At 45.6% G+C, this 24,335-nt stretch overlaps 1 protein-coding gene across 1 annotated transcript in view; it reads left to right on the top strand.

Moving 5' to 3' along the window:
• Positions 1–410: 410 nt before the first annotated feature.
• LOC106588372 (uncharacterized) overlaps positions 411–24,335 on the top strand; it is a 45,562-nt gene continuing 21,637 nt past the window's right edge. Inside the window, exons 1-3 of the mRNA XM_014177285.3 lie at positions 411–820; positions 16,671–17,398; positions 17,705–17,786. Of these exons, the coding sequence (XP_014032760.2) occupies positions 16,762–17,398; positions 17,705–17,786 (719 nt within the window). The 5' untranslated portion in view covers positions 411–820; positions 16,671–16,761. The remainder of the gene's footprint in view (positions 821–16,670; positions 17,399–17,704; positions 17,787–24,335) is intronic.

Consider the following 24,335-nt stretch of genomic DNA (forward strand, 5'->3'; position numbering starts at 1 on the left):
ACATGGAGTTATTGCTTTGCAAAAACTGAGTTACAAGGTTTTCATCAGACAGTGAAATGATGCTAATAAATAAGACAACCAGACCAGGATTGTGAACAATGCCTTTCTCAGTTGAATAAATATGCCTATTCTTCATTGATATCAAGAAACTATCAATTGCATTCAAATCGATTTTTTTAACCAACTGAAACCTTTACAGAATACTGTGTATACATAGTTAGGTAGTTTAGCCTATTTGTTTGGCCTTACAGGCATCCAGTGTAGGCCTGCAGTAGTTTAAATATTAGCCATGAAGCTGGATTTTGGAACTTCATACACAGAGAATGGGTGAGGGATGGGGCATTGGGGCCAGACACTCTCGCACACAGAAAATAAAAGGAGGGGCAGTGGTTTAGCATATGACATCATCCATATTTTTTAAATAAACCTCAGGCCATGGTTCTTCATTGGTTCCTAGCTGGATAAATCGATTTTTTTTTGTGAGGGGGGGCATGCTTCTCCTGCAATTTCACCCTCGCTCGACTATGTGGTAACGCCACTCATTCGATTCCTCATCTCGAGAGTGAGCTTCTGCGGTCCCAAGAACGTTACTAAAGAGGGATGCACGCCGTTTGAACAAGTCAGTTGCATCTACAGCTTCATTGTGAAGCTTGGCAGTGAAGGGAGCCAGTTGCACTTTTGATTGTTTGTCCTCTACATTTATAACCTCTTCATCGACACATTTGGTCTGTTTTTGTCCAGCCAGCGAGGAAGTAGCCTACGACTGTACCTGAAAGAATTTAGGGGGAAACGCTGCGAAGCGTGCCTCGACATTCTTACGGTGAGTGGGAATTGATACAAACGTCTCGCAATAAGCAATTTCTAGGATACATTGTTTCCATTTCGGTGTCTTTTTATTATATTTCTACTAATTCATGCTGCTTTCTCGTTAAACAATGCCCGCTACGTTATCCAAACAAAGCTGACGAAATGACACCGATCAAACGTTCGTTGTTGAAAGCCCATGTTTTCAAACTGGAGTTGATGTGACGCCTACAACGTCGGTGAACTGTTTGGGCGGTGGTTTCAACAAGGATGTGGTGGTTTCCTTTCCCTAAAATAGCCGTGTCAAGGAGCATGAGGTGACTGGACACACAACTGTATGCGTAGCCTAAGTTGTATGTTAATTTAATCAGTTTATTGACTAACCTCGGCACCAAACTTCCCCCCTATTAATGCCCCCAACTCAGACTCCCATTGTTCTGAGAAAGAGAGGGCCCCGAATGGCTACTGCAAAACCCGGGGTTAATTTACTGTTCATGATTGTGTCCTGAGATTTGGCCTTTGCTCAATTCTCTGTGGCTCACCAGTAAACTCTGCTATGAAACTGCGTTTTCTAATGGAGAGCAAGGTGTGAACGGCTAGCAATCGACAGTGCATCCTTTACATGTGTCGCTATGAAAGAACATTAGTCTAAATAATTTCATTGTTGGTTATATTGCTGAATCAATCTCGCATTATACAAACCGTTAACATCCTGCTGAAAATCTCATGTGAGCACAATTGATAGGGGGAATTGTGATGGGCAGGCCTATATGCTTCTCTATCACAATAAGATTTTTTGAGTTCCTTTTTACACCAGCAGCACGTCAGTGAAAACGGGAGTGTCGGTCTGGCTCGCGCGCGCCTCCAGGTCTGGAGATGTCTGCAAGATTATACTGCTCACCAAAATCTGTTCACACCGCTGTCTGATTTCATACTCGCACCTACACATCCAGAGATATCATCCATGACCACAGACTGAGACTGGGCAGTGCTAGAGGGAGAGATCAGATGGCAATGTCAGAACGCCATCTGGGTTTTGGCTCCAAATACATGTTACATAATCCGTAATGGGGCACATGCTTTACACATGCTAGGCAATGCTATCCCACCTGCCCCATCTCAATGTCACTGATTGGGTGTCAACAGAAGTCTATCAAATGACTGATTCTTAATCAGATTTCAAAAGTCTGTCAAACAGCATCAGTCTGGTCATATCTGCTCTTGTCATCGATTGTTCTGTAAAGCATAACATGCCTTTTTTATCAGTGATCAAGTGCTTTCTTTCAATCTGAAAACGGTTAAATGTTAAATTGTCATTTGATTTCTTAAAGGAGACATGACTCTTCCTTTTCAAGGCATATTTGCTAATGTGGTGAATGTGTTCTTGTTTTGGGGTTTTGTTGTAGGGGTGTGTTATCCATTTCAGCAGTGACTGAGCAGTTGTGTTGCTGCAAGGGGTTTGACAGTGACACCCTCTCCCCCACCCTGAGTGGGGAATGTGTCCCCTCTCAGCAGTGACCTCTCAGGCAACACTCTGAGTGTGAATTATCACTGCAGGGGTGTGAAACCATCTCTCTCACTGAAGCCTATGGCAGCCTGAGCTTCTGGCAAGTTCACAAGACCAGGGGTGTCAAACATACAGTCCAGGAGGGGAGGGGGGGGGTCCAATCTGGCCCGCGGGTGGTATAATACATTTTTTTAAATATACTTTGAAATGACTAAAACCAAATCAACTGTCAATTATAATGGACCTACATTCAAACAGTTTCTTGAATGTGTCCATCTCGTTAATAATGCATGTCAGGGTGCATTGAAAATTCCAGAAACGATGGATAGAGGACAATGTTTAGAAATAAATTCAGTGCGTCCTGCCGGACCTTGTTGAAGACCAAATGCGGCCCCAGGGGAAAAATGACTTTGACACCCCTGTTTAAGATAATACCACTTTCCCTGTACGTTGCCACTTCCTCTGCCCTCCTCCTAAACCTCTGCAGTGTCCGATCTAAATAGACTAGAAGTTGGCAGTCAGTGACTAGTCTGGTTTCAATTATGGGCTCTTTTGGCGTAGAGGAACTACTTCACACTACGTCAATGGGGGGAGGGGGGATTCAGGGGACACTCCCAACAAATCGTGGGGTGGACATAACAGAACGTTGCAATTAAAAACCAACGTTTGCCGGCAAAATCTTTGCAGTGGTTTTGCAGGTAGTTGATGCAAACTAGCCTCTTGCGAAATGCACTCATTTAAAAATGTAATGTAATGTAATGTAAAAATAACCTGCGTGATCTTTATTCAAGCCGATAAAGTAGTGACGTAGTTTGTCTATGCCAGAAAATACCCTCGTCACTACTGTTGCCTATGGTCGGGTTGACGAGACTACCCTAAGTGTAGGTTTAGGCTCGGTATTACCAACCCTAAAATCATCCTTATCGCTGTATTTATTGAGAAAAAAAACAGACCTTAGATCAGCCTCTGACTCTCGTAGAACTAACGTTCTCTTGACGAGAGTCATGTAACATGATTGGCACCCAACTAGTCTTGGAATGTAAGTGCACTTGAAACGGTTCCTCTCCTGTAGTGTACACTCCCTTGTTAGTCAACATGGTGCCCTATGGGGCAGCTGCAGTTGCCTATTTTTGGGAAGACTCTCACAGAAACACAGGTGGTTGGCGTTGCATTGGTTGGCGTGACCGGGCCGCTGCTTAAATTGGATACAGCCGTGAAACTCCGCAGGTCAGTATCTGTTATTTTGCTGGGTGCCTTCAACAAATTCACTTAAATAATAGTCTTGGGAGTCACAAAGGTGTGCTGTTGACTCGTGGCTTTCCACTTGTAATGGTTGCTACTGCTCCTGTATTTGCTCTGGTTATTGTTGGGGCCGTGCGAAAGCATCAATGCAACAGCTGCCGAGATGATACCCAATGGATATCAAGGTCACTGGACTCAAATCCATTTTCTTTGCCCTGCATAGTGAGCAGATGAAATAGTACCTAATTACACACACCTGCTCACTAGCCATCATCTACCCTATCAACAGCCATAAAATCCCTCAATTTGCTGCGTTACATACGTCACACGTCCTGTGAATACAATTACAGTAGGTTTCATCATGCGTTCTCTCACTGGTTTCTATGGTGTCTCAGTAAGTCCGTCCCAAATACAGGGAGAAGGGTGCTATTTGGGGCTCAGACACGGTCTCCAGTCTGGAAGGGCTGCTGCCGGCTGTCCCATGGAAGGCTGTGGTTGGTTGTGCTGCTGTAGCGCTTGCCGCTGTGGGGGTCTGTGCCTTGGTATTCAGCGTTCACTTTATTAGCCACGAAGCAATGGACACACACTGCTTTTAGACTCTGGCCATCTGGCATTGCGAAATGTGGCTCTGTGCTCTGCTACGATCCAAAGTGTTCAGCACATTCAGGAATCGTATTTGGTCAGATCCTCTGTTCTGATCTGGCCTTGAGATGCCTGCTCAAAGAACAATTAAGTCCACTTATTTCATATTTTTCCTGTGAGGCTTCATTCAAATCTATCCACGCTGCATCCCTCCCGATATACTTCAGCCATATCTGGTTTGTTTTAATGGTGTGCTTTGGGACAAGGTTTGATTTGTGGTTAGGTGTTGACCCCAAGGTTTGAGGTCTGTGTATGATGGCCCTTGCTGTGTGTGTGTGTCATGGCTGGTTACACATATCCTGTTTTCCTCTGGTCTGCCTCTTGACCCATGAGTAACCCAGGTCTGTGTGTTCAGTAATAGAGCCATGGTGTGTGTGTGTGTGCCCAAGTGCATGGCAGCCAGGCAGGCCCGATGGTATCAGTCCATCTGGCCTGGGCTCACCCTGGCTGCTCATAGCCCTGGTAACTGATCTGGCCCTGCGGCAGCAGTGACACAGAGCACAGCTACTTTCCACTATTGACTTTCTTCCTGATCCCCAGAGAGGATCCCACTGTCACCCTCCCCATCCCTCCAAAGCCTGGTGTCCCTGGTCTGTCATGGCTTCTTCTCAATGAGTGTTTCAGTGATTCCCCGCAACCCATCCCCTTCGCAAACCCCTCAGACCTTCTCTAATGGGTTTTGAGAAGATGCGAGGAATCAAGGAATTATGAATTTAGAGCCCTGGTGTCCCAGGTCTGGTTGTTCTGTGGTTGTTCTCGTGGGATTTTGGCCAAAACCAAGCGTGCCAGCTGCTACCCCTGTCCCCCTGCCTCGGCTGAGCTAATCCATACGCCCCTCTATGCCCCAGGCCAAAGGGGGCTCAGTGGGCACAGGGGCAGACAATGAGACCTGTCTGTTACCTTTTAATCCTCAGATTACCCACTGACAACCAGCACACCCACCTCCCCTCTGCCATCTCCCACCCTGCGGGAACATTCAGCCCCATTCATGCCTTGTCCTGAAGAGACCCCCAGACCAAACCTGGCTCAGTGCTGCTTTGAACCTGGTCCACTTTTATCCAGATTGTTCTGACTGCCTGCAGCACGTAGGCTAGTGGCTAGGCTAGCCGCGAGTCCATTCCCTTCTCATTCCCCCCAGGCTAAATGACTAGGTTACCTCATTGTCTTATGATTTCCCTTAACACCAACTTGCTAGGCTAGGCTAGCCCATCCCATCTGATTCCCCCAAGGCTAATTGGCTACACTAACTATCCACTTAGCCTGTAGCGTGACTCGCCACAGCCTTATCCTCATCCCGTTATCGAGCGCTTTTAACGTCAGTTAGCACATTCTCCATGCCCCCCTATGGAATGAATTAACCTTAACATGTGGTTTGAGTACACAGTCCAGCTCATGAATTGTTTAGCATGGCTAAGCCAATGCTTAGTGTCCAGCCTGTATGTCGGGGGCAACGGCTCTGATCCGGGAGGGCTGCAGCGCTTGCAGGATTTTGTTCCAATGCAGGACACATACTTCAGCCAAGCAATCAACTAATAGTGGTCTTTCATTAGACCAGGATAGGGTTTATTCACAGAAGCTGGACTGGAGCATACACAGACTGCAGTCCACTACTGATCCATAGAATAGCTTAGAAGCGTCTTTTTGTTTTCTCCGTATATCTATGGTCTACCCAAGTTGGCAAAAGGGCCTTATGCCCTGGTGTCTCCAAAAGGGGTTCTCCCCAGCCTCATCAGTCATCCACGGAGGTAGGGCTGTGCAGACACGTCATACAAGTCTGTCTAGCGTTAACAAGCTCTGTGGTGTGTCAACTATACATGGGGCCTGGCTTCCAGAAGTCCCACTATCCAACCACAGTGCAGGGGACACCCAGTGAAGGGTGGGGTGATGCAGGAAGAGGGCGCTTGATGGGGTAGAGCTCCGCTGCCCGACGGGCCCCGACATTACACATCGTGTTAGGGCCTGTTTATTCATCAATAACTAGGATACGGACAGGGCTATCACTAAATTGACCACTACCGTTTTGAAGCTGAGCCATTTGCTTGTGCTCTGCTGCGCAGTACAGTCATATCTGACTAGGATCATAACAATGTTCCTTGAGTTTTGTCTGAGTTTACAGCTAACTGCTCTCATGGCTAATTGAGCAGAGCAGCCCAAGTGGAGACCTTGCTGTGGTTACTCACTGACTCGGAGTGCAGGGAGCTTGTGACAGATGGAGAGCAGCAGTTAAAGGGTTTACTAATGGGTAGGGGATCTTGTGTTCGCTTTTGATTAGCCATGGAGGGATTTCATAGGTCATTTTTGATATTCGATTTATTGACATCGGTTTTATGCTTCAATTCTGTCTCCAACTAAAACGAGTGCAACCTCTTCAGTGTACTGCCAGATGAGATGCCATGGGCTTTAATTAGTAGTGGTGGCTTTTCAGGTTGGTATGAGCTCATATTACCACTGAGTAATTCCATTCCACTCTGAGTCCATTGTGCCAGTGGTTCTGGTTAAACGGAAGGGTAAAGGTCAGCAAGCTATTCTCTATGGGAGAGTTGCTCCTGTTGAGATGCCTCATAGGAGATCAGCACCCTGCTATCACCCTCAGGTCACTGAAAAGCCTGCCACCATAGGGCAAGCCTGGGAAGTCAGCGGTGCATAGCTTCCCTGGGAGAGCCCACAGTAGTGTGTCGTCCACCATGGTCTGTTTTTGTTACGGAGTGGCTGCGGCTCTGGCTTTTTCAGCATCTTTAGTCGCACAGCACTAAAAGCTTCTGAGTGTGTATATATTCTACGCGCAGAGAACCGGTTACTCAGGCGACGCATACAGTCATTGGGCAAATGGTCATGGTGCTCGTTTAATAAAGTTGGATCGACGTCTGCACGATCTACGTAACGGAACCAAATATAATGGCAAAGTAGTATAAAGTTAGTCAACAGCTCGCGCCTCTAGGCAAAATACACAGGTAGGCTATGCTACAGTTTAACACAATCTGCTCTAAAATTAGTTGGCTCCATCATTCTAAACAGCACTGTAGGCTACTTCGAAACAACACTGTATAACTGAAGAAAATCTGAATGCATATCCCCCATTTAAGCTGATTGAGCTCAAATGGTTACTATAGAATGATGCTGCATGGATGTTTCACTGGTAAAACTTGACGACATATCATGTTGAATGCGTGGTGTTTTTGTCTTACTGTAGTTTTATGCTATTCTATTCGGTTCTGTAGAATACTGTGATCCTTGTAATCTTGCAGACACTGATTCAGCTTTGATCTAACTTTATTAAACGAGCACCATTCCACTGAGTAGCCTGTTCTCTGCACCTAAAGTAGAGAATATTCACATATGCAGAAGCTCTGGATCTTTTGAGTGCAGCAGACTAAAGATCCTGGAAAAGTCGGATCGGCAACCATAGCCTTTTTTTTTGTTATTATCAGACGCCAGCAGGGACTGTGAAAGAATGTTCCCTCCCTGTGTCCCAGAATGAATTCTTTTGGAGTAGAGCTGTGTTTTTTGTGTGTGGTTTCCTGCCTCGTGTGTCTGTGTGTCTGTGTGTGTGTGTAAGAATGCGACAGTTGTGGTTAGTGTTGTGACGTGAACAACCCGCCCCGCAGTTGGGTCTGCCGAGGACATCACTCTCTCACACACCTTGCCACTTAAGGCCCCTACCCTTCTTATACCCTGCCTACTAGCCTATATAGAGCCTCGTACAACCACTCGGCCGCTGCAGCCTACATATAGGATCTTATCATAATCTCATGCTGCACTTTGCACAAGTTTGCCCAATGTAATTTAGGCCTATTAAAGGTCCAATGCAGCCTTTTAAAAAAAAAAATCTATATCAAATAATTTCTGGGTAACAATTACGTTTTCAAAAAAATTATATCTTTTTTTAACAGGTGGCTTCTTAGCAAAGAGCTATTGGTCTATTAACAAATTTTCTGATGTCACCAGGCAGGCCCAAACTCCATCCCACCACAACAGGCTGAAATTTCAGGCAGTCTTTTCAAGCACTGTTGCCCCTAGTGGCCGATTTCTACATCTCCCGACGTCCTCAGACATGGGTGGACGTCGAATACCGACTCACTAGTGACCTGCCTGGCTTGCCTTTGTTGATTTTCAAAACTGAGAGCAGGCGACTCCTAGGTCTACGACAACAGCAGTGCGTTAGGGAGCATCTTTCATTTAGTCGGGACTGACTGAGACAGCCATGCAACTGGGCTGAGAACCGAGCTGGGCTCATATGCTCAGCAGAGCCTCTCCTGTCATCATGCTGTGAGTAATGACTGTGTTGTTGGTGGATTTCATCAGGAGATTGGATCTCTGCGTGCCATGTTTTCTGAGTGTTCTGTGGTGATGCGGCAGAACTCTGCAACACTGCCTTATACGGGCAGACAAAGCAACAGTCTTAAGCTCTCTCTCCACACACACTTCACCCCATCCTCCGCTCTTCCACCACCAATCCTAAGAGTTCATTCAACTTCCCCTCTTACTAAATACACTGCTCAAAAAAATAAAGGGAACACTAAAATAACACATCCTAGATCTGAATGAATGAAATAATCTTATTAAATACTTTTTTCTTTACATAGTTGAATGTGCTGACAACAAACACACACAAATAATCAATGGAAATCCAATTTATCAACCCATGGAGGTCTGGATTTGGAGTCATACTCAAAATTAAAGTGGAAAACCACACTACAGGCTGATCCAACTTTGATGTAATGTCCTTTAAAACAAGTCAAAATGAGGCTCAGTAGTGTGTGTGGCCTCCACGTGCCTGTATGACCTCCCTACAACGCCTGGGCATGCTCCTGATGAGGTGGTGGATGGTCTCCTGAGGGATCTCCTCCCAGACCTGGACTAAAGCATCCGCCAACTCCTGGACAGTCTGTGGTGCAACGTGGCATTGGTGGATGGAGCGAGACATGATGTCCCAGATGTGCTCAATTGGATTCAGGTCTGGGGAACGGGCCGGGCCAGTCCATAGCATCAATGCCTTCCTCTTGCAGGAACTGCTGACACACTCCAGCCACATGAGGTCTGCATTGTCTTGCATTAGGAGGAACCCAGGGCCAACCGCACCAGCATATGATCTCACAAGGGGTCTGAGGATCTCATCTCGGTACCTAATAGCAGTCAGGCTACCTCTGGCGAGCACATGGAGGGCTGTGCGGCCCCCCAAATAAATGCCACCCCACACCATGACTGACCCACCGCCAAACCGGTCATGCTGGAGGATGTTGCAGGCAGCAGAACGTTCTCCACGGCGTCTCCAGACTCTGTCACGTCTGTCACGTGCTCAGTGTGAACCTGCTTTCATCTGTGAAGAGCACAGGGCGCCAGTGGCGAATTTGCCAATCTTGGTGTTCTTTGGCAAATGCCAAACGTCCTGCACGGTGTTGGGCTGTAAGCACAACCCCCACCTGTGAACGTGGGGCCCTCACACCACCCTCATGGAGTCTGTTTCTGACCGTTTGAGCTGACACATGCACATTTGTGGCCTGCTGGAGGTCATTTTGCAGGGCTCTGGCAGTGCTCCTCCTGCTCCTCCTTGCACAAAGGCGGAGGTAGCGGTCCTGCTGCTGGGTTGTTGCCCTCCTACGGCCTCCTCCACGTCTCCTGATGTACTGGCCTGTCTCCTGGTAGCGCCTCCATGCTCTGGACACTACGCTGACAGACACAGCAAACCTTCTTGCCACAGCTCGCATTGATGTGCCATCCTGGATGAGCTGCACTACCTGAGCCACTTGTGTGGGTTGTAGACTCCGTCTCATGCTACCACTAGAGTGAAAGCACCGCCAGCATTCAAAAGTGACCAAAACATCAGCCAGGAAGCATAGGAACTGAGAAGTGGTCTGTGGTCACCACCTGCAGAACCACTCCTTTATTGGGGGTGTCTTACTAATTGCCTATAATTTCCACCTGTTGTCTATTCCATTTGCACAACAGCATGTGAAATTTATTGTCAATCAGTGTTGCTTGCTGAGTGGACAGTTTGATTTCACAGAAGTGTGATTGACTTGGAGTTACATTGTGTTGTTTAAGTGTTCCCTTTATTTTTTTGAGCAGTGTATATTGGCTCCCTCTTTGGACAAGCTGGCAGTCTAGGTAGGCAAGTTCTGGCTTTCCCTGCTCAACAATTATTCCCCCCCTCAGTGGATAGGAAGTATTTAGGAGGATGTGTAATCTCATGCAGTTGGTAGGTTAATGACTGCCTTGGGTCGTATTCATTAGGCACTCAATGGAAGAAAATGGACTGAAAAGGGGAGGGATAACCTGAACTTGACCAATAAGAAATGCTAGTTTTCATTTTCCTTTGCGAAACGCTTTGCTACGACATTCCCTAATGAACACAACCCGTGTGTGTGGATCTGCTTTGGTCAAAATTCATTGTTGTAACTTCTAGTGAACTTGGTCAGTTGTTGACTTTGACTGGTGAATGCCCCTTTCCTGTCTGCAGGGAACTGGTCCAATAAAGAAGTTCCATGTTGGAAACCCCCTTCCTTCCCTAATAAACCCCTCATTCTCCAATACTCTTTTGTCCTTGTAAACTCCTGTCTTTCTAAAGCCTCTCCACTCTCTCTCCCTCATTATCCGCCCTCCTTTCCTGTCATACCCTTTATACACACCACACACTGTGAATGAGGCCTGTGTTTCCTCTGGCCAGAGCCCCAGTACTTCGGAGGCATCCACATTGCAAGGCCTCACTCAGACAGCAGTCCATTAATGAATAGCCAGAGACTGAGGCCCCTGTTTTGTCAAACATCCATGGCGCTATACAGCTCAGTTACACCATATTCTCTATCGTCCAGGCCCAGTTTAGTCTAGCTAGCAGACACTGTTAAATGCTCAATTGGGTTGTCTCTGTCAGGCACAGGGGCAGTCAGGGACGGTTGGTCACAGACACAGGGTTTGCTTTGGCAGTGCAGTCTAAAATGGAGGTCTATTGTCCACAGTCTTGTAGTCAAAGATGATGCAAGTACTCTGTACAGCACAGTGGAATCAGAAGAATGCATGATGTGGTAGACCTTTCTCGCTCTTTTATTTATATATATATATATATATATATATATATATATGAAGCAATTTAAAGATTTTACTGAGTTACAGTTTATATAAGTCAGTCAATTTGTAATTAATTATGCCCTAATCTATGGATTTCACATGATTGGGAATACAGATATGCATCTGGCCACACATACCTTTAAAAAAAAAGAATTGGGGTGTGAATCAGAAACAGTCAGTATCTGGTGTGACCACCATTTGCTCAAGCAGCGCGACACCTCCCCTTCGCATAGTTGATCAGGCTGATTGTGTCCTGTGGAATGTTGTCTCCCACCTCTTCAGTGGCTGTGCAAAGTTGCTGGAAATTGGCAGGAACTGGAACACGCTGTCGAGCCAAAGCATCCCAAACAAAGCTCTGGTAACACCTCTGGTGGCGATTCCTGCATTCAGCATGCCAATTGCATGCTCCCTAACAACTGGAGACATCGGTGGCATTTTGTAACAGAACTGCATGTTTTAACCTCTCTGGGTTATGTGGGACGCTAGCGTGCGGGACACACTATTCAACAGCCAGTGAAATAGCAGGGCGGCCTCCCAAAACTTCCGGTGAATGAGCACATCAATTTACAGAAATACTCATCATAAACCTTGATAAAATATTCAAGTTATTCAAAGAATTATAGATGCACTTCTCCTTAATGCAACCGCTGTGTCAGATTTCAAAAAAGCTTTACGGCGAAAGCAAATTTTGCAATAATCTGAGTACAGCGCTAATATATATATATATATATGTATATATACACACACACAAAAAAGCCATACAGCTACCCGCCATTTTGGAGTCAACAGAAATGACAAAAATTACATTATAAATATTCACATACCTTTGATTTTCATCAGAATGCACTCCCAGGAATCCCAGTTCCACAATAAATGTTTGTTTTGTTCGATAGTCCATTTATGTCCAAATACCTCCTTTTTGTTTGCGCGTTTAGTCCACTACTCCAAATGCAGGAAGCGTGTCAAATGTCACGACGAAAAGTACAAACAAAAGTTCTATTTACATTTGTAGAAACATGTCAAACGATGTATAGCATCAATCTTTAGGATGTTTTTATCATAAATCTTCAGTAATATTCCAACCAGACAATTTCAATGTCTTCAAAAAAGAAAAGGAACACAGCTAACTCTCACGTGATTGCGCACCACTGAACTCATGTCGTTCTGTCATCTGACTCCAGGAGCTCTTATTCTCTCCCCAGTCACAGTAGAAGCATGAAACAACGTTCTAAAGACTGTTGACATCTAGTGGCAGCCTTAGGAAGTGCAAAATGAACCCTAAGTCACTGTATAGGCAATTACTTAAACTACAAACCTCAGATTTCCACACTTCCTGGTTGGATTTTTCTCAGGTTTTTGCCTGCCATATGAGTTCTGTTATACTCAGACATCATTCAAACAGTTTTAGAAACTTCAGTGTTTTCTATCCAAATCTACTAATAATATGCATATCCTACCTTCTGAGCCTGAGTAGCAGGCAGTTTACTACGGGCTCGCCTTTCATCCGGACGTCAAAATACTGCCCCCTACCCTAGAGAAGTTAAGTGGCTTTTTATTGTCCCAGCACAAGGTGCAACTGTATAATGATCATGCTGTTTAATCAGCTTCTTTATATGCCACACCTGTCAGGTGGATGGATTATCTTGGCAAAGGAGAAATGCTACATAATCTTTGGCACAAATTTGAACTTAGTGCATATGGAAAATATCTGCAATCTTTTATTTCAGCTCATAAAACATGGGACCAACTCTTTAAGTTTATATATTCGTACACACCCTTCCTCTGACAGCTGTTTATAGGCTGCTTCCCTGAGGAGCCTGACAGGCAGAGCTGGAATGTGGACGGGGTGGCTCGGGTCACCGACAGACGCCCTGGCCCGAGCCCTCCCCAGGCATTCTAGCACATGACACTGGGCCTCAACCTCAAACCTTTATGGTGGATTTATCATTGAAGCACCCCCTCATATTTCCCCTCCACGCTCTTCCCGTTCACCTCCCTCTGTGAGCTAGCAGAGGAGTGTATGTATGTATGTATACATTTTTTTTTTTACCAGTGGTTAAGACTGTTATGACACTACGCTGTCATCAGTAACACCACCCTGCTCCATCCACTACCCTTCTTGCTATTTTCTTCTCTTTTGTTCTCCCTGTAGTCCGACTGCATTTCCAACCCACTCTCAACACAGCTAAATCCCCCTCTGTTCGTATTAAAGGGATATCATAAGTGACCCATTTTGTTGCGCTGCTAAAACATGGCAGGCACTGTAGGATGATTGCAGACAAACCGCTGTAATTAAACTGCTAGAAAGAAAGCGAGGGGATAGTTGGATGCAAAGATGAGCCTGAGGGCAACGAGTTTCTTCCGTCCAGACAGCCCACCCCAACAAGCTTACGATGGCCGCGTTAACCCCACACCCAGAGAGAAACAAACAACTTGCAGAGTTTGTTTTCACAGACACTATCTAGTCAGTTAATACCCAGCCGCTGTGTTGTCAGACTGCGGCCCGGGAGCAATTTCCAACCGGCTTATGAATTTGCATACTTCCAACACATGGTAATTGTTGCCAAGGGTATTGAGGTAATTGTGATATTAGCTGCCGCTCTAGCTGGAAAGTAAGCATGCTGTGTCCTGAATATGGTATTAGCCCTTTTTTCACTGGTATTTGTTATGCAAATTAATGGAAGGGAGCACAATGGCTCATTATTTCATAGATATGAAAGGCATCATGCATTTTTATCAGCCGTGCAATTTATTCTATCTTTTTTTTTGGGGGGGGGGGGGGGGGGGGGGGTGTTCCCCTTTTTAATCATTCCAATTGCAAATCTATGCCAAGACTCAGCCAGGGATGGAAAGCTGCTCTGAAGTTCCCAGAGAATTTGTCGAAAGGACATTGTGGTTTTAAGATGCCATGCATCTTAGTTTCAAATAGGACAAACTACAGCTAGCTGCTCTGAAGCAGAGGAGTTTCTAACACCCTCACTAATCGCCTTGCTACAGTTCAACAAAGCCCTTGATATGCATGTGTAGGGTTTTAGTGATGCCACCTTCCACAACCCAGAGGTCAGCTCAGTTCATGGTAAGGAATGCGGTACAGGCTGCACTTTGGTAAGCCCCTGGCATTAGTGGTCAAGTCAGCAGCCCCTGGCATTTGCTGGACCAGAGATTGGCACAAGTAAAGCCAGGCCAGTGCCCATTCTGCCCATGGCCAAAACATCCCCTTTTTACCCTGCTGCTGTCCACCGAATGCGCGGGACAGCGACGGCGCGTTAATCCGACTCCTGCTCGGCCCACTGGCGCTGCCCGCTGGATTTACTTAGCTGGCAGTCGTCCCTCATCCCGCTATCTCCCCAACGCATCATTACATCGCTACGTTGGTGTCAGAGCCCATCCAAATGCCTTGTGTAGCACTAGCCGTAGCACTAGCCGTAGCACTAGCCGTAGCACTAGCCACGTTGTTTGAAACACTGCGTATTGAGTTGAACTTGTGATATTGTGAAGAGATGATGACCAATTTAGTAAATGTAGTTTAGCCATGTTTCCTCTCCCAAATTAGATTGATAATGCTCAATGTACTAGGTGATTGATTGCGACTACCGGCCTATAACTCCTGGGCAATAATCCAAACCTGATTCATCCAAGTCATTGATAACAAGTTCTGTTTCACAAAAACATCTTGGGTCATCAAGAGTTGAAGTATGCTATTATTTATATAATATGTATGTATGTATGTATGTATGTATAATGTAGAGATGTGTAAGACTAGCTAGCAGCTCTGGCATAGCCCTGCTCAGTTGACTGAAGGCTGCAAGCTTGGCCCCTCTCCTCATGGCGCCTTTATCCTCCCTTGCTCTGTGCTGGTGGATATGTAACAGCAGAGAGGAGAAAAGGGGGTGAGGAGGAGTCCCCCACAAGTGGTCTGTTTGTTCATTTGCCTTTCCAATTGACTGGGCTAATGTGCGGTTAGGCCTCACGTGTCGCTCACAAACAGGCCAAGGCCAAACTGTCTTGATGGAAAGAAATTCCTCTAAACATTGAAGTAAGTGAAGAAGTAGCAAACTGAGGTTTGTGTGGAGAGTTTCTGCTTGGCCTTTAGGTTTATCTGTCTGCTCCACTGAATAGCCCCTCTATAGAAAGTTGCATTGATGGAAGTTTCAGTTAAACTATTAACGACGACCTCCTTCAGATGGCTTCTGCATTAGTCTCTCTTGGTCTGTGCTCTCCCAGTCCTTTCCTCTTCCATTCTTCTCTCCCTTTCCCTCTCTTGCTCTCCTTCCTTTTCCATCTCTTTCACTCTTTCCCCCCCCCCCCCCCTCTCTCACACTCTTGCGCTCTCTTCTTCCTCTCTTGCAAAGCCTGTTTGAGCTCCAAACACTGATTTCTGCCCAGACCATCTGTTGACTGAGAACAGATCTCATAGCGTATCTATGGGGTAGAGTAGCGGAAAGAGGAACAAGTGGCTAAGAAAAGATATAGGGGGGGGGGGATACTGAAAAGAAATGAACGGTTGGTGCTGGGGTAGAGGGGCAGTTGGACAGGGAGAGCTGGAGGAGTGGGTGGGAGGGCTTGTGATAGGAAAGGAAGGGGTGGTGGAAAGTAGAGTATATGAGAGAAATCAGCAGCAGTGGAGGAGAGGCCATGTTGGCTTGGGAAGGCAGCCTCGAGGGGCTCCAGTAAGGCTAATGATCCCCCCCCCCCCCCCCCCCCCCCAACGTTCATCCACGCTATAAATTTGTCTTGCACAGTATTGTCCATTTGAGGCCTCCCAGAACCAGCGTATGACTTTCCTTAATAATCGCTGGCTGTCATCGTGGTCAGCATCTGGGCTGGCAGCACCGAACAACAGAATCACTAACAATGGGACATGTGGTCCTGGTTTTCCAGACTCTCTCTCCTGTGGACTGTCAGGATATTGCAAGGCCTTGTGGTCTTTCAGCACTCCATCCACAACTCTCTCTCTCTCTCACTCTCGCTCTCTCGACATTTTGTTTTCTGTTATTGCATGTCAAACCTTTTGTAGTACTCTGACAATACCCATTTTAATCATGGATTGTAAATGTGTCTGTTCTCAGTCTCTGTGATCCTCACATTGTATTGCTATCAGACAGTGTGAGTGATTGTGCAATTTAGAAACAAATCATCATGTTGGCTTCCCTGGCTGCTGTCTTCCGTTTTTTTTTTTCCCCAATAGTTTCAAATTCTTCGGCGAGATCATGTGCCTCATGGCATTTCGGTTGGTTTTAATGTTTTTAAAATGATACTAGTCAACGACTGCATGATTTCATGTGGCTATTCTGATAATATACTTGAGTTCTGCTACCAGTATTTGTAGTTCAATGATAAACATGTTTTTTTTTTTTTTCTCACACCAATTTCAACGTCAACATTTTCTGAATCGCTCTTCTCCCCCATCCAGATCTGTGAGGTTGTTGAGAGGACGTTGGTTCCACTCCGGGTTCAGTGTGTTTGTGATCCGGTGAGTGAGACCGTTGCCGGGCTTACAAGGGATGAAACCGGATGGGGTTGCCATGGAGCCCACAGAAGCCGTAGGAGCCGAGCCCTCGGCCCAGGGGATGGCCACTCACGAGATTCCCACCCAGCCAGCGCCTTCAACTTCCCCGTCTTCTCCATCACAGCCCGAAGACATCCAAAACACCACGGCGCAGCCTGAAAACCCCACAGCACCCCCTGCATCCAAGGAGGTCAATGGGGCCAATGGCAAGGCAGCAGCTGACCCCAAACCCAAGGCTAAGACGGTGGGCTTGGCTAAACCACGGCCAGGCACAGCTGGCACCAAGACCGCAACGGGTCCGGCATCAGGACCCAGCACCTCTCGTCCGGGCACGTCCCCAAGCCACATGGCCAATGGATTAAAGTCCTCAGCCAGTGACCTGGCCAAGAAAGCCGCTTTGGACAAAAAGAGAACCACCACTATAGCTGGAGCACCGGCTGCAGCCACAAAGAGGTCTGTGGCTTCCACTGTCAAGACCCAAACTAAGGTAGCTGTCGGAGTCCCCAGGTCCACCTCTGCTACCAGGCCAACCAACACTACACGGACTGCGGCAACGGGGCCTGGCACTCCAACGAGGAGACCTCCAGCTGCTGGGCCCATTATTGGGGCTGGGGCCAGACCCAAAACCACAGGTGAGAAGCCAAAGACTATACACACTCACACACATACTGCCGAGTATTTTCTTGTTAACCATGCTTTGGTTAGACACACAGCTTTTGTTTTCCTTTGTCCCATGTTGAGTCTTTTAGTTACTGTCCAATGTGTTTTAGCGCTCACACAAACCCACCTGTGCTTGGCTGCAGACACATTTGCTCTCAACTCCTACTACACCAATCCTTCATCCCAGTCCTCACTTCTACCCCTCATCTTCATCCCACCTTTTTCCTCCCCCATCTCTCTCTTCATGCACTTTCTCATTCACTCTCCCTCTCCTCTAGCTTCCAGACATGCTGCCCCCAAGCCTTCCAGCACTTCAGCTGCGGCCAAACCCGATAGGACACTGGTTTCCAAGACAACCAGGTAAGGCAGCCTATCCCGTGCCTGCACCGCCACCGGGCATGCAAAGTGGTTTACAGTCCCGTGACATTTGTGAACAGTACCGGGCATGCAAAGTGATTTACCGGGCAGTGCCATTTGTGGCCGGCAAGTGCGCATTTGAATGAACTCCAAAAGAGGGGGGGAACCCAGGTACTGTTTATAGTTTTAAAAAAAGAACCTCTCCCATCGCATACACAACACACAATACAATCACCCAAGATCTGAGGAGCCGCCTCGCACAAAAGGCATCACTCGATAAATCGGATCAGTGACAGAATTGTTTTGCGAGGAGCTGAAATGGAGTGTCGATGAAAAATGGCCATTGTGGGTCCTGCCGGTCTGTTATTGGATTAGGTTTCCCACTGTCTCAAATGGCACCCTATATTATATCTTGCGCTGCTGTTGACCAGAGCATTATGGGTCCTGGTCAAAACTAGTGCACTCTATAGGGAATACGGTGCCATTTGGGACGCACCCCTAGTCTACTCTGAGTCACACGAACAGCAATATACCTGAGACAGAGGAGCACGAATAACATGGGTTATCTCCCCCCAGGGCAGGTGTTAATCACTGGGGCTCTTGACTCTCACACTCACTGGAATGTTCTAGCAACTCTACGGGTGTGTCTCAATAATTGTAATGGTCTAAAGTGGCAACCTCATCTCTTGATGGAGAGGAGATTAGGTTCTTTTAGACTATTGAGATATACCCACTACACAGTATTATGGCTCCACACCTAATCTCTTGTAGACAGACTATGTAAACATAAATGGTACTGTAGATCTGTTACGAGACAACGGCGCATGAGATAAAGAGCAGCGTTCGTTGCAGTGCTTTGGCCAAATCAAGATTTCGTAGGTGTTTGCATTTTTTGAATTTCAGGAGGGGACATTTGGCCCGTAGACTTGCCTGTAACTTGCGAAGAGAGTGGGTGGAGCTCTTTGTTAGACCATGGATCGAAACCCATCTTCTCCTAATGTGTATGGACCCAGAATTTAATCGAGCATCTGACCAATTACGTGATTAATCCACACTTAGTTTTCCACAGGACATACTGTTCACCTCTTAGTTTCAATTAGAATTCTCTTCTCCCACTTCCTCCCTAATGCGCTGCTTTTATTATATGAGATGAAATGTTGATCTGACTCAAACCAGTTGAATCTGGGAACACGCCGCTTTACCACCCCCTCTTTAGTCGGACTAAGGACAAGTACGAGTTGTTCATTTCAGCTGGTGTTTTAACAGGTGTATGTGTTGGACTTGAAACTGGCACCACTTCAACTTGTGGAGATGTAGTTTTGCATCGGTCGACACTTATTAATGCGTGTATCCCAGTGTCCTTATCCTCTGAATTATGCAGATGTGGGGATGGTTTCAGCTGCAGCATTGTGGTTACAAGACTTTCCCAGAGGGAATGCCACTTGTTTTGGAACACTGTGACATCAGGCTTTTTTCTGTGTGTGATGACTTGTCAGGCATGTGGGGGGTGGATGGTGTGGATTTGTTTTAACGACATGCAGAAACAGCAGGTCACTGTGTGTGAACATACAGTGCGTGTTTGACGATAGGAGCAGTGTGTTTGACGACAGGAGAAGCAGGTTGTGTGTGTGTGTGTGTGTGAGAGCATGCTGTTTGTGTTTGACGACAGGAGCGGTGGCAGCCAGACTGTCTCTCCATCCATGCTGGGCCCTGTCCCTGCCTCCCTGGGTGAGCCAGGGCTGGTGAACAGGCCTCTCCCAGCCATAGCTGTGACTGCTGCTCTCTTCCATTAGTCATGAGTCTGTGAGCAGGGCAGGTGGCACGGGGCTCATATATAAAATGAATAAATATAACATTACTGTTCCGTTTCACCATTGCAACAACAAAAAAACATCAGACGGCCCATAATACAAAATGAGATGAAAGAATGGCCTATAGTACGTTGCCATAGTTACACATTGTCAGAGAAATAGGGTTTCCTTAAACTATACACATTAATTGCCCTAAGGGGTGAAATAAATTGTACTGTGTAAGAAGCAGATATCAATATATTAGAGGCGAACGGGTCGCAACAAGGGTGAGTGAGATTGGATGGGAGCCTCAGAACAAGGGGATTGGGTAGTGTGGCAACTGGCAAGGTGAGTTATGGTGTTGGATTAAAGGGAAAAGGACTAAGTTAGCAGATGTGCTGGTACCTTGAGGTGTAGCAGAGCTGTTTTAACACCTGGTCTCGCCTGCCACACTTCTGGCACACACACTGCTGGGTTGTGTTCAGTAGGGCAAAAACATTTTGAAATTGTGAACTTGTCCAGTAACAAACGCTCATTTTCTTTCTGTTGCAAAATGTTTTGTTATGGTTTTCCCTACTGAATGTACCCTAGGTGAATGATTTCACCAATCCCCTAATGCAGTGGTTCCTGAACTTTTTATAGTCCCGTACCCCTTCAAACATTCAACCTCCAGCTGCGTACCCCCTCTAGCTCCAGGGTCAGCGCACTCAAGTGTTTTTTGCCATCATTGTAAGCCTGCCACACTCACACTATATGATATATTTATTAAACATAAGAATGAGAGGGTTTTTGTCACAACCCGGCTTGTGGGAAATGACAAATGGCTCTTATAGGACCAGGGCAATAATAATAATAATAATAATAATAATTTTGCTCTTTATTTAGCTATCTTACAACTTTATTTGTTTATCGAAAATTGTAACTCATCACGGGTTAATGAGAAGGGTGTGCTTGAAAGGATGCACATAACTCTGCAATGTTGGGTTGTATTGGAGAGAGTCTCAGTCTTAAATCATTTCCCACAGTCTTGTCTGTGCCTGTATTTAGTTTTCATGCTAGTGAGGGCCGAGAATCCACTCTCACATAGGTACGTGGTTGCAAAGGGCATCAGTGTCTTAACAGTGCGATTTGCCTAGACAAGGAACTCTGAGTGCCGCCCTATCCAGAAATCTGGCAGTGGCTTCTGATTAAATTACATTTCCATTTCGGGGAAAGTAAACTGCGTAATTGTGCATCCACTCAGGTGCTTCGCTATATCAAATTTGACATTGTAAGCTTGTTCCTTTGAACACAAATCATACAATGATGGAAAGACCTGTTGTCCTTAATGCAGAAAGAGAAGAGCGCCAACTTCTTAGCCTCAATTTTGTCCCGCACGTTGAATATAGTTGCGGAGAGTCCCTGTAATACTAGATTCAGATCATTCAGGCGAGAACAAACATCACCCAGATAGGCCAGTTGTGTGAGAAACTCGTCATCGTGCAAGTGAAAATGATGGTCAGTAAAAAAACTAAGCTCGTCTCTCAATTTTAAAAAAGTATTGGTACTTTGCCCCTTGATGACCAGCGCGCTTCTGTATGTTGTAAAAGCGTTACATGGTCTGTGCCCATATCATTGCATAGTGCAGAAAATACACAAGTTCAGGGGCCTTGCTTTAACAAAGTTAACCATTTTCACTGTAGTGTTCAAAACGTCTTTCAAGCTGTCAGGCATTCCCTTGGCAGCAAGAGCCTCTCGGTGGATGCTGCAGTGTACCCAGGTGCCGTCGGGAGCAACTGCTTGCACGCGCGTTACCATTCCACTATATCTCCCTGTCATGGCTTTTGCGCCATCAGTACAGATACCAACACATATTGACCACCAAAGTCCATTTGATGTCACAAAGCTGTCCAGTACTTAAAAAATATCCTCTCCTGTTGTCCTGGTTTCCAGTGGTTTGCAGAAGAGGATGTCTTCCTTAATTGACCCCCCATAAACGTAACAGACGAACGCCAGGAGCTGTGCCAGGCCCGGCATGTCTTTTGACTCATCCAGCTGTAACGCATATAATTCACTGGCTTGTATGCGAAGCAGTAATTGTTTCAACATCTCCTGCCATGTCACTGATGCGTTGTGAAAGTGTTGTTTGATGAAGGCATTGTCTGTATAGTTTTGTTGGCCTTTTCCCGAGCATTGTCCCAGCCATATCCGCGGCAGCAGGAAGAATGAAGTCCTCCACAATAGTATGGGGCTTGCCTGTCCTAGCCACTCGGTAGCACACCATATAAGGCGCTTCTAGCCCCTTCTTATTAATGGTATCTGTTGCTTTTATACGTCTTAGTACTCGAAAGTCATCCAAATTTTCACTCAAACTCCCGTGGCTTATTTTTTCAAATTGGCATGTTTTGTTTCTAAATGTCTGAGCAAGAGTGAAGGTTTCATCGAGTTGTGAGAGAGTACTTTTGCACATAACACACTGTGGCTCTGGAAAGGCACTACTCCCAATATAAGTGAACCACCAAATCAATGTATTTCTCATCATATTTGCACCCCTTCGATGGTCCGTCCCTGTCTGTTCAATGCTTTCCCGGGTACGGGGGCAGTAGCTCTTCGGATGTATTAGATTCACAACAGTCAGTGTCCATGCTAGCTGGGCTAACAACATGTAGAATTACTGATGCTAGCATTTGATGTGCTCGTGGAAGCGGAACAACTTGTGTCGTCGACAGGTGTAGTACTGCTGGTAGTACCAGTAGACCTGGTATGTGTCTCGATGGACCTTTTTTTGTTGTTGCCATTTATACCTTTTCGCGCAAACGGCATGAGCAGCAGCTACGTACGGACCGTTAGTGGAATTCCCACGGGAGAGTAATGGTAAATGTGATAGGAGGATATTTACAGGTAGCCTAGTCAAATATTTCACATTGTGGTGTTATTGGGTCATTCTCATGAAACCATTTAAAATACCATGGCAGTAATGATTTTAAATATAAAACATGTAATTTAGTAATATAACAAATTATCATAATAAAGAGATGTTCTCTACCTTGAGCAGAGTAATTTCAACATAGGAATTAATTATTCTTGTATTGCATTTTCTGCTGAAATTGTCATTACTGCAAAGCGTCCAGCTTTGTCTGAATGTATGTTATGTTGTAACTTAAACAGTAAAATGAAAGATCTACTAGATGTTTTCAAATGACAGAAATTATTAACTGAATATTCCTGTATAATGAAAAATGACGTGTCCATGGCTGTTTACACACAGAGAATTTGAAATGAAGCAACACATCTGCCAGTACCTTCAAGATGGCTACCAGTTAAACAGATCTCTTTATATTTCTCCAGTTAAAGTTTTGGCAAGTCGGTTAGGACATCAACAGTGTGCATGACACAAGTAAGTTTTCCAACAATTGTTTACAGACAGATTATTTCACTTATAATTCACTGTATCACAATTCCAGTGGGTCAGAAGTTTACATACACTAAGTTGACTGCCTTTAAACAGCTTGCAAAATTCCAGAAAATGATGTCATGGCTTTAGAAGCTTCTGATAGGCTAATTGACAACATTTGAGTCAATTGGAGGTGTACCTGTGGATGTATTTCAAGGCCTACCTTCAAACTCAGTGCCTCTTTGCTTGACATCATGGGAAAATCAATAGAAATCAGCCAAGACCTCAGAAAAAAAATTGTAGACCTCCAAGTCTGGTTCATCCTTGGGAGCAATTTCCAAACGCCTTAAGGTACCACATTCATCTGTACAAACAATTGTACGCAAGTATAAACTCCATGGGACAACGTAGCGGTCATACCGCTCAGGAAGGAGACACGTTCTGTCTCCTAGAGATGAACGTACTTTGGTGCGAAAAGTGCAAATCAATCCCAGAACAACAGCAAAGGACCTTGTGAAGATGCCGGAGGAAACGGGTACAAAAGTATCTATATCCACAGAAAAACGAGTCGTATATCGACATAACCTGAAAGGCTGCTCAGCAAGGAAGAAGCCACTGCTCCAAAACCGCCATAAAAAAGCCAGACTACGTTTTGGGGACAAAGATTGTACTTTTTGGGGAAATGTCCTCTGGTCTGATGAAACAAAAATAGAACTGTTTGGCAATAAAGTTTTGGCAGATTTTTTTTTTTTTTTCTTTTGATTTTCCCATGTCAAGCAAAGAGGCACTGAGTTTGAAGGTAGGCCTTGAAATACATCCACAGGTACACTTCCAATTGACTCAAATAGAACTGTTTGGCCATAATGACCATCTTTATGTTTGGAGGGAGTGGTAGGATCATGTTGTGGGGGTGCTTTGCTGCAGGAGGGACTGGTGCACTTCACAAAATAGATGGTATCATGAGTGAGAAAAATGATGTGGATATATTGAAGCAACATCTCAAGACATCAGTCAGGAATTTAAAGCTTGGTCGCAAATTGGTCTTCCAAATGGAAAATGACCAAGCATACTTCCAAAGTTGTGGCAAAATGGCTTAAGGACAACAAAGTCAAGGTATTGGCGTGGCCATCACAAAGCCCTGACCTCAATGCTATAGAAATTTGTGGGTAGAACTGAAAAAGCGTGTGCGAGCAAAGAGGCCTACAAACCTGACTCAGTTACACCAGCTCTGTCAGGAGGAATGGGCCAAAATTCACCCAACTTATTGTGGGAAGCTTGTGGAAGGCTACCCAAAACATTTGACCCAAGTTAAACAATTTAATAGGCAATGCTACCAAATACTAATTGAGCGTATATGTAAACTTCTGACCCACTGGGAATGTGATGAAA

This window comes from Salmo salar, chromosome 02, assembly GCF_965601325.2.
Source record: "Salmo salar chromosome 02, fSalSal1, whole genome shotgun sequence".
Taxonomy (NCBI): Eukaryota; Metazoa; Chordata; class Actinopteri; order Salmoniformes; family Salmonidae; genus Salmo; species Salmo salar.